This window comes from Barbatula barbatula, assembly GCF_947034865.1.
Source record: "Barbatula barbatula genome assembly, chromosome: 25".
Lineage (NCBI taxonomy): Eukaryota > Metazoa > Chordata > Actinopteri > Cypriniformes > Nemacheilidae > Barbatula > Barbatula barbatula.
In genome coordinates this window covers 13435897-13447901 of record NC_136788.1, presented here as the reverse complement: position 1 = coordinate 13447901, position 12005 = coordinate 13435897, and the positions used below count along the sequence as shown (strand labels likewise).

The 12005-nt window shown below is 37.9% G+C and overlaps 1 protein-coding gene across 10 annotated transcripts in view; it reads right to left on the bottom strand.

The window, feature by feature from the left end:
• The window catches only part of agbl1 (AGBL carboxypeptidase 1), a 154474-nt gene that overhangs the window by 48640 nt on the left and 93829 nt on the right, over window positions 1-12005 (bottom strand). For all 10 annotated transcript variants that reach the window (XM_079450647.1, XM_079450641.1, XM_079450646.1 and 7 more), the window contains one exon: window positions 4869-5049. In XM_079450647.1, coding sequence (XP_079306773.1) covers window positions 4869-5049 — 181 coding nt within the window. The remainder of the gene's footprint in view (window positions 1-4868; window positions 5050-12005) is intronic.

Genomic DNA, 12005 nt, shown 5'->3' with positions numbered 1-12005 from the left:
TTAGCATAATTACATCATGCAGCTTTTTATTTATTGAACTTCACTTCCTAGTATAAAGTGAAAGTAAATCTCAAGGGCATTTTTCTTAATGTTAATTGTACAATATTGTAATATTTTAAGCAAAGTGGGGTGTCACATTTCGGACTGTCAAATCATTATTTGTGACGAATCATATGCAAAATAAAAAATGTTGTTCACATAATATGTGTGTGTATAATAATTATGTATATAAATACACACACATGCATGCATTATTGTAGGAAAAAGTAGATGTTATAATTTTGAATTTAAATATATAATATACATAACATATCTACATATAAAAATCTATATACTGTACATATGTATGTTTGAGTTTGTATATGTGTATATATATATATATATATATATATATATATATGTTAAGTCATGTGATTGGCTGGGCCATTCTAGCAGCTTTCAATTGGTTTCAGAGAAAGAGAATAAAGTTTCATTGGCCGCGTGTTTGGGATCATTGTCTTGCTGAAATGTTCACCCTCGTTTCAACTTCATCATTCTGGTAGAGGGCAGCAGATTTTTATCCATGCATACTTCCTTCAATTATATAAAGTTTTACAGTGCAGTATGCTGAAAAACAGTCCCACACCATGATGTTCCCACCTTCAAACTTCAAACTATTTATATTGTGTTTGACCTCCAGACATGGTGTGTATTATGGCATCCAAAGAGTTAAATTTTGGTCTCACCTGACCGGACTATATTCTCCCAGCGATTCACAGGCTTGTCTAAATGTTGTGAAGCAAACTTTAAACAAGCTTTAACATGTTTTTCTTCCATTATTGAGTCTTGCGTGATGAGCGTGCATTACTTATTGTTTTCTTTTAAACAATTGTACCTGTTAATTGCAGGTCTTTCTGAAGTTCTCTACAAGTAGTCCTTGGCTCTTGGACGCGACTCTTCTGATTATTCTATTTACTCCTCTGTCAGAAATCTTGCCTATTGTATTTGTGTTCAACTTTATATTGCATACGATTAGTCGCAATATCGTTTGACGGGCCCTAGTGACAATATACCGGTATAGACGGTAGCCGTGATATTAAAAACCATGATTATAAATCTCATGTTTGTATTATGTGATAATATACCAAAACTTTTGTTTACTCTTTTAATGTACAGATTTCGAGGTAATATCATTATCCTATATTGTTTTGGCTACTGTATCAATGTAGTGAAAATGTACATTGATACATTTTTAACAACAAAAAGGAAAGCAGCTTTAAATAAGAAATTAAAAAATGTGAATCCTTAGTATAAATCAAGTAATGTTTATAATTACAGCCACAGATTTCAGTTTTACTAAAAGTTATTTTTATATATTATCTTTATTAAATAGGGTTTATTTTTCCCCAGAAATAAATAACTAAAATAAACATTAAAATTATCAAATTAAATAAAAAATAAAAATATCCACATTAAATACAATATCAATTAAACAGATTGTCGATGATCTTTGTTGGTACAACTTAAAACTAGACTCATTTTGTGGTAGGTTAATTTTATGTTGGACAACAGTTAATGTACCATACCTAATAGTTCCTACAATAAAGCAATATTTGTGCATCTAATGCCTTATAAAAAAGTAATGGGTCACTACAGGACGGCATTAATGGAACGAGCCATGAACCAACAGATGTGATTATTACCTCAAACCCTACACTTCACTCATTCGGTGATCTATGAAATCAGTTTTAAAGTTCAAACACCTCTCAAAGCTTATACATTAAAATTAGACATCACACCCTTCAAGTCCCCACAAGTCACTAAGGGCTAATTCAATTTCAGACACGATTAAACTTCATCTTCGGTTGGCGTCTTGCATTAGAACTAACAAATAACGATTTACTGTTTGTTTATTGGTTCATTTTGCCCGGTCCTTAGTCAAGCAAATAGGCCGATCTTGTTTGCATCCAACACCATGTTAGCCCACACAAGCGCTGGCGCCTTCTGAGAGACCTCATCTGCTGATTCGTCGCAGTATGAGAATATGCTGGCATATGCCCGATCCACTGTGATGAGCTCAGCCTGGTCAATGCCAACCGTCAGCCTGATGATTCATGCGAGCCATTCGCCCTAAATGGCTGAAATGTGCCAAGCTGACGATGGCCTGGAGAATAGTTATCAAATATTTTCTGTGAATCAGCGAATCACGTACAGCGGTGCTGAATTTAAAAATAAGATTGATTAAGTTTCCATTTTACACTCACATACTTTCCTGTCTCTGTTGGATGTTAGGAATTAAAATAGATGTTTTTTTTCAATCTAATGAAGAAAACATGACATCAAAACTAAAATGTACTATAAATATCTGTTGATTGTGATGCATGCAACAGGGGACGTACTGCTGAGAGCCCAGGTGTCAAACACACAATTTAATCTGACAGTACTGAAAGCCATCGAGAGATGAAAACATAACCTCAGAGCGAATGGGTTTGTTTATAACAATGCTTGTTTTGTCCTATGCCGGGCCGACACAAGAGTATGTAATCACACCCCCCACGTGTTGCTCCCTCTATCTTTGAGATAACAGCAAACGCAAAGCTGTCGTTTGTCTTAAGTTGCATCCGTTTAAATCTCCTCGTCCATGCAGCCGACAAACGCTGAACAGGATTGTCTTTTTCCAATTTCAGACAGGAGGAACAATCGCCACTGAGATCTCACCGCTCGCTAATGCTACATGCTACATAAACGGCGCCGAGGGAGCCAAACTTCACTCTGTTTTATCGCCGATCAACTACACATATAAGTACGTTTACGTGTTTCCCAGGGTGCTTTTTTGGATAGATGGAGAAAAGTACACAAAAAAAACTAAAGCTGTGTTGTGCCCTGCTAAAAAAACTCAACTTGCTGGACTCATAAACTTGCCAAACTAGTGTCTAGGTAGTCAAACGGATCTTTTCTGTTTGTCTAGTACAAAATCCCAAAAAATAAGAAGTCAAAACAGGCTAACAACTCTTTAAACAACATTTACATAGGCATAATGTAAGACAATTTTAAATGGGCAAAATATTTTTTGCATTGTACAAATGTAAAAAGCAACTGATTATAGTAATGTGCAAATGCATTTATTCTCTTTCATGACTTTCCAAACCTGTCTGATTTTTATAAACACTTTACAGTGTTTCATGGTTAAAAAAGACAAAGCGTTTAACAAAAGCCATCAGGCCCCACATCATGACCTAAATTACCAATATTTCCCTTCTAAATTTCGACAGTCTACGATGTATTTGATGAAAGCAAATGTGACCTTTTCACACCCCGTCATTTCCATTTCAAAGGGCCTGCAACACGTCTGTATTTATATATATGCAATACTGCATTACCATATAAATGAATCTGACCGAAGCGTTCATATTTAGAAGCCGTCCAATCTTAAAGGTGGGCTCCTGAGCTGTCTCCGTGTCTCTGTGCGTAATGAATACTGTACTTAACCTTTTAGTTTTGAAAACATTTACAGAAATAGTAAACAACTAAATAAACAGTCAACAGAAAAATACATAATGCAAATGCTATAAATACATAAATGTTGCTTTCTGACTCCTCCAACAGCGGTTTGATGACAACAGACGCTGCGTCGGCGTAATTGAGGACGCGAGATCATCGCTTAATTCATCGAACCTTCTCCCACGTCTCTCAGACCTGTCTCCAAGCAACAGGCTGACCTGAACCTCTTAATTACGACCCCCACACAGGAAGGAACACCCTGCAGGTGAATTCATGCTTTGTTGAAGCGAAATCGAAATCTGCCATGGAAATTTGTGGGGGCTGCTGGGAAGACAAACACAGCATCGATTCAAAACGAGCGTGAGATTGCTTTGGCATGCGTGTCGCTGGGTAGCGCACATGATTCCCTTACATACAGTTAAACTAGAGTTAACCCCGTATCTGCTTTGATTCGGATACACGAAACCGTCGGATGGTCATTTTCCAATTCCAACTTCGAAAAACTCATAAGTTAAATGTCTATTCATTTCATCCAGTATAAGCACAATCCCAGACGTTCATGTTAAATCTACACCTTAGTCCAAGTTGACAAGAGGAATAAATCCTCTAGGATTGAATGGGGACCTTTCCCTTAACTCGCCGCCCCCCGATCTACACTTCCATTCTCTGAACAGACAATCTAATACAGTTAGTATGCCCGATCAATAGTGCTCTGTACAGAAGCTCTCTGCACACGACTCCAGATAAGAGAGAAGCCACGCAACACAGGAGACCCCGGTCTCACAACTCACTCGGCAAGGAAATCAGGTCACCAACACTTGTGAGGAAGCTGCGAGGAGAATCGATTATTCGGCCCGGCTCTGAATAGAGTGTTGATAAGCCAGGGCGAGGAGCTGGTAAATGAGAACGGCCACAACGTTGACCTCTGCATTGGTTTTACACATGTAAATACTATCTGGTCCCGAACAGCGCATCCGGTGATATGTGATAGATAAAAACATGGTTGCTGTTCGTCTTTTATTACAGCATTTAATTTCAAGGGCAAAGAATGAAGTGAATTTTCAAAAATGAATATTCTTCGGGCCCAAAATACACACCCATGTCCTTCCAAGCCTGTTTGATTTTCCAAAGAAGATATATTTTGAAGAACATTGATAACTAAACAACAGTGACTTCCATTACGGACACAAATCCACTGACACATTTCTCAAAATATCTACTTTTCTATTCGGGTCATATACAGGTTTTTTACATCATGAGGGTGAATAAATGACATCATTTTAATTTCTGGGCCCGCTATCTCTTTAAAATCGGATGCATTTGTATACTGTACAGATTACGGATTGAACTCAAACCGCGACCCGACGCAACACCATACTTGTACATACTTGCCATTAATGACCCCATCAGGGTTGAGCATGGGGATAATTTTGAAGATGTAGGCTTCTCTCAAGCTCTCTGCCACAGGATCATCGCTGCACAGGAACTCCAGCGTGCCCTTCATTACCCAGCTGGCATTGCTCTCCCCTGGATGAACCCTTGCTGTCAGCACCACACATGGCCGGTTACCTGCAGGAAACATTAATAGCATACATTATTTCTAACGTCTCGTGCATTTACAGAATGAACAGAAGAGCATATGTGTTTGTCTTTTGTGACCATTACATTGTCCAGCCCAACATGGAGACCTTCTGTGGGGTTTAAACCAGCAAACTCTTAGTTATCTCTGAAAATTGCTTTAAGGGACAATACCATTTTTTTGTTTTGTTCTGATAAACACAGAGAAAGATATTTGGAAGAATGCTTGTAACAGATCTTGGCCACCATTGACTACCATAGTAGGAAAAATTGCTTAAGACTGTTGAACAAAAAAAAGGAACTTTGAAGAATGTAGGAAAGCAAACCGTTCTGGGGCACTTTTGACTACTACCTACTATGGTAGCAAGAACTGTTTGCTTACAAGCATTCTTCCGAATATCTTTCTCTGTGTTCATAAGAGCAAAGACATTTATACAGATTAACAATAACTGGAAAGTGAGTAGTTATGTATGACAGTTCAAAATAAAAATTGTGCCATCATTTAATGACTCTTACACTAACCAATGGTACAAACAGAGAGGCTTCTATTAAATAACCAAAATTTTTTTCGAATGGGAGAAGCAAATCAGCAAGACTCGCTGCTGTCACAACTTTAAACAGCAATTACACAGAGTCTCGGATTTTCATTTGACGTCTCGCTCCAACTCATTTAATCTGGACGGGAAAATGACATCACCTTGCTGCGCCAGTTTACAAAGCCAAAAGAGATGGACAAAGCTTATCAAAAACACATTAAAATTAAATTTTGCCCGACTATTACGGCCCTAGCTGCCACCCGACAAAAGGCGTCAGAAGGAGCTGCTAATTTGCGTGATTCTGCTATTGATGATTTCATAATGAGTTTCTGCATGGCCTCTGTTTACGAGTTCTTTCGCCGGCTCGGTTTCATTTTCGGTATTTAATTGAATCTGAATATATCCAAGCAATTATGCCGGAATGGTGATTTTTTTTCTTTTTGTGGTGCGAAATCATATAGGTTAATGGCATTATTGAATTTTCTTTTTTTTGCCGTAAAGCTATACATTAGTTGTGAATAGCATGTAGTGTGGGATTTTAAATATAATGACAATGAGAATGTCCAAGATGATGAAAAGTAATGTTTGATTTGTATTCATACGTGTTGGCTTATTGGTTTAAAAGAAGTACTGTTAAAAAATAAATGTTTCTGTGGCTGAAATCCTGAATGTAAATCACTCCGAACCAGTGCAGAGAAAATACAGGTATCTCGAAAATGTCCTCGAGAAAAAATGTAAGTGATAAATATCACATCAGCTCGGTGCATGAGGCCCAATTCCTCTCAAGAGCTTGGGCTAAGAAAAAGTGGAGATCATTTAAATTCCAATTCAAGTCGGAATCAGAGACTTCGGGCCCTGTGCGATTTCAGATTTTTTTGATGATGACTTGCCCACAAACTCTGAGCTCGACAACTCTACACATTCTCTCTTACTTACTGTACTGCATGTTCATACACATCCATTTGTCAATGCAGCAACTACAAAAATAACCTTTCTCCAAGATGGATGTGAACCTAATGCACCATACAAGCAACACGCTAACTTTCATTTTTGGATAAGCAAACAGATTTGTAACACTACTAAAAAAGAACATCAGCTTTTTTTAATAAAAAGCCATCAGATGATGTCATTTATTTTTGCCATATTTAATATTAAGCGTTTGGCATCTTTTTATAGTGACAACACTTTAAAAAAAAGTGTCCCATCCAGAATGCCAATCACTCGCATCAGTGTATGACAATTTTATTCATGAAAACACTTCAATTGCCTACACTGAGTGTATTAAACCGGAGTTTTGTATTTGTACAATTAAAACTAAGTTAAAGTATAAATATAAATTTTATACTAAATAGAATTTTATAATACATTATTATATTACAATTTATATGTAAAATTAAACCGTGATGTAGAAAAGCTTATTGCATAGAGGTATGAAGGCCATAAGGTATAGCGCTCCTGACAAACCTTACGAAAGTATGACTTACAGAAGGCATCCTTCACTAAGAAGGTTTCGGGAAACATGTATTAACGATAAGGCACAGCTTAAGGTATAATTTAAGTACGACGTAGCGTTAAGAAGGTTTCGGGAAACGCAGCCCAGTTTAGTTGGTAAAGTCTTTTAGCACTGCTCTGCTTCTCACCGTCTATCTGCAACAACAACTCAGATCTATTTCTGCCTCGCTGTGAAAAGAATCCTCCACATTTTCAGTCCACATGTATGTTCGCCTTGATCCAATTTACACGTTCACGCCACTAAATGCCCAATAAAATATATGTTTACCGACACATGCAGAGATGTAGGAGTAATAAGCTATACGAGACCGAACAAAACGCTCTGTTGGATCTCCTCACTGTTACTGTACCGAGTCAATCTTCCCACGCTCCCGGTGGGAAGCGCGCGGGCCGATCTTTTCAGAGCCCAGCTTTCACTTGCTGTGCACGAAGGAGTCGTTGGCACATAGTCGACTTCAACCCAAACAGTATACAGAGTGAAAGCCAGACAGAACATAAAGGAAATGGAAGACGAGAGTGGAAACAAACCCTATTGTGTTTTTGTCTCTGCCGCTTTTGTCCTCTGAGCGAATCTCCCACAGACAACACATCGTCTAAAACGTGTTGTATTATCTCCTAACTGTTTATGTGCTTGTGTGAGTCAGAGCCTAATGTGCAGGTTTATGTGCCTCTGTTAAATGCCACTTAGAGATGCATGAAGAAAGGGAGCTCTAATATTGCACATTACTACATCAAGCTAAAAAGTACAACTTTCGTGGGTACTACTGGGTAAATGATTTACGCTACAAGTTGCTGTTCACCCAAAAAAATGTACTCACCCTCTTGTCATTCAAACCTGTATGACTGACTTTCTGCAGAACACAAAAGAAGACATTTTGAAGAATGTTGGTCACAAAAACCTGTTTGTACCAATGACTTATAAGTGGTTTTTGTGTCCAAACCATAGAGCCAACATTCTTCAAAATATCATCTTTCCTGTTCTCCAGACCTAGATGATCTTTGATTAAAAAAAAAAAGTAAAGTTCTCTCTCTGACACACACACACACAAACACACACAGAATAAGAGAGAGGAGAAGTCTCCGCCTCCTGATTGTTAAGTACAAAGCCAGCCTTAAGCTATCAAAACCAAACTTTGTAATCCTTTCCTGTATATGCAAATCAAGTCTAATTAGAGCATATCAGACTTGTCCATTTGTAATCATGAGACGAATTTGCCCCGCAAAGCCTATGAAAATGCAGCTTTTAATTCAGCCTTTTATTAATTAAAAGAGTATCATGGGCATCTCGCTCCAACTCTTCTTGGCTTGTTAAGCATCGAGCGTAATCTCATTCAGCGTGACGGTTTCTGCAAAAGCAGTCAGCGGGGAGACTCTCTATGTCTGTGTTCCTTCTGTACATCTCACAATGAGGTCACCCAGTTTAGACAATCAGGTCATCTGTATTTTACAAGGTTATTATGGGGTTTTATAACTGCATCTCATCGCCTTAACGCGTCCATAATTATTGTTGTTCTCTGTGATTTTGAACATTTTTGCCCGTATATAAATAGGTTTAAATAACAGTGACACTCTGTACATCATCTACATTTAAAAAATAAATCTTTGGCTGTGCAAGAATTGCCACCGTGGGTGGTTGCCAGGGCATTAGTACGGTTTCCAAGGAGTCCCAAGAAGCATTTCGCGCAATGTCATGTGGTTGATTAGGCATTGCTCTATGTTTCCGAGAGCGTTCAGATGGTTGCCTCCTGGCCCAATGGTAAAAATGGACATCTTAGCTTTCCTGTCGCTCGGTGGTTAGAGCATGGCGCTAGCAAAGCCAAGATCATGGGTTCGATCCCAGGGGATTGCACATAGTCAGAAACAAAAGTCGCTTTGGATAAAAGCATCTGCCAAGTGCGTGAATGTAAATGTCAAATGTACATCTTGGCAACTACAAATATGTAAGTCTGGTGTTTACAACACCAGAGCCGAGGCAAAAAAATCTATATGCCAATTGGATATGTACAGGTGTGTTTCATGTCAATTCAGTCAACACTAAAAGAGAGAAATGAGCCAGTAAGGCACCAAAAAGAATTGGAAAGCTGTTATCTACCTGTAATGTCGCTCCTGACCAATGATCTGTGGAGGAAGTGCGTTTATGATGGCTATAGAAGACACTGGGTGAATATGAAGGACAGAGCAATGGCACAGATGGCAAGATTATAAAAGAGAGAGGAAGGATAAAGCTGCTTGCAGACTGCACACAAAAGCTTTATGTACTGTCAAACTGTACAGTCAAACAAACTAATGTGACATAATATATATATATATATATATATAATATGAGTCTTTCATCATTTATTCACCCTTGTGTCATTCCAAACCTTTATGAATTTCTTTCTCCTGCAGAACGCAAAATATGACATTTTGAAGAACGTTGATGCACAAATAACATTGTTGACTTCCATTGTATGGACACGAGTGGATGACATGAGGGAGAATGAATAACAATTTTTATTGGAGGGTGAACTATGCCTTTAAAGAAACGCATACTAAGGTCTGCTAACTAAAACTGATTTGTTACATAAAGTGACATGTTTATTATTTACAGACTGCTGCGAGACAATTTCACTTCTTTACCAGTGTGGATAAAGGCGTTTTCATAGGATATAACATGAAAGTGAGAATTTTAAGTAAAGCGATGTTGTTTACAGGTGTGACACATCAAGAGGATTTGTTTAATTAAAAGCCCTGCGAATTATATGCGAATTACTCCGCAAAATTTATTCGGTTGAGTCATCTCCGTGTTCTTTTAATCCGTGTTGTTCCGCTGGTCAACTACGTGGCTTTACGATAAACAAAGGGCGCCAGGGCTTGTCTGATGTGTCCTCATTCTTCGTACACACTCGAAAGTAAGCTGAGACCCGCATCCCCTTTTAATCACCAATGACTTATAAAAGCGCCTTGATTTGTTGACCGTGACTGATGTTGGGTGCCACCGATTACTATTAATCCAACGCTTTTAATTCAATAGCGGTGGATGGCAGCGCTCGTAAACGCATGAGAGAACATGTGAGGTGATTATGAAAATCCTGCTAGCTATGTGTAAAAGCAGAGCTCATGTTAAGGTCTCTAAACCCCAATGTGCTAATTAAGGTGTAATCCACCAAACGGCAAATGTATGGAATGGGGTAAGATGTGTTGTTGGACAGAACAGTTTGGATTCACCGCTCCGTTAGTCCAGCAAACTGTGCATAATTTGTCCTGAAAAAAAACAATATACGTTTAGAAAAGAATCATCAAACTGTATATACAGTCATTGCGTGTGAGATACAATAAAACATATTTTATGCAAAAAAGAAAAATAAACATAACATTGTTTAAGCAGCGAAATCCTAGTCGATTTTTATAGTGATGTTTACAGTTGGCATTGTATCAAAGCAGGTGTACAGGAAAAACAAAATGTTAAATAAAGCGAATAAATATAGATAAAGCCGTTCCATAAATAATAGAAAACAGAGAAAAGAGAAGAAACAGCTTTAGCCATTTCAAAATAAATGTCAGTTTTTTCTGAATTAACTATTTATACATTTAGGTAAAATTATTATTTTTGTTTAATTTTAAAGAGGTCAAATGGCGCGAATACATGTTTTTCTGTGTCTTTGGTGTGCTGTAAGTTGCCCGTGCATGTAATTGCAAAAATTTAAGTATCGGAACGAAAGATGCATTCTACCTAAAAGCGAATTCTCACCCAGACCTGTCTGAAACGTCTCGTGTAGCCACAACCCCACAAATCTACGTCAGTTCGTGGTATGATTTTACTAAAACTGCCCAAATTTAAATGCAAGAAAGGTGGGCGTACCTGTCAGTACAATTGCTTTGGAACCTGATGTTCCAAATATGGCAAGAGGCGTTACATTTCTGTAACATGCTTGCAGTAATCGACCAATCACTACGCACAGGTTAACCGGCCAATCAAAGCACACCTTGCTTTTCAGAGCGATGATGAGCTTTGTAAAAAATCTGCCCGTTTCAGTGAGGCAGATACAAACATACACGGTATGTGGAAAATACAGCGTTTTGACCCTTAAATCGTGTATACACATTGCATTACATAAAAAAATATATATATATATTCGTTTAAACCGTCTCATATGATCCCTTTAAAAAATATATTGTTTCTATTTGGATTTATTTGCAGAATATTTAAACATGTCAACATAACAGAAAAGATTTGTATTTTTCCAGACTGCAAATACTGCAAAGAAAACAAGTTTCTATTCACTTTTAAGCTATACAACAGTAATTTCTAGATACTAAACATTTAGTTTTATTTATCAGTTTTCATGTGTCTTGTTATGCTGTTCAGCCGGATGACTTTATGTCTATCGTGAAGTTTGAATTTGTTGAAATTCAACATGCATTAGACCTGAATGGCCACAGTACATCTAGAAAAGCTTATTAAATGAAAATTTGGAATGGTCTCTAAATGTTTGCCATGGCGAAATGTTTCTATTATCTGCAAACAATATCTTTATTTTAGTGACACACAACCACTTCCTGCGGGGATGGATGTGTTTTCTTTACCTTCATTCGTATGGATGTTTAGATTAATGAAATGCACTGTGATGTTTCAGCATGATGTCAGCTGAGACGACACGCGCAGCAGGACAATGACAGATGGATGAGATGCCCTGCGTGTGCGAGTGTATTGATGTTTACATAGAGCCGTGTGAATCTCGCTGGACACTGTTCACTGCAGTAAGGTTGTGCTCCACTGCAGCAGCGGCTGTCACAACACAAGCGTGTGCCAACAGGAGGGGAAAAATACTTAACTTACTACTCAGGCACACTGTATCTGAATGGAACCTGCAATTCTTTGTCAGATTTAAAGCTTAAGTGTGTTATTTGTTTGTTTCG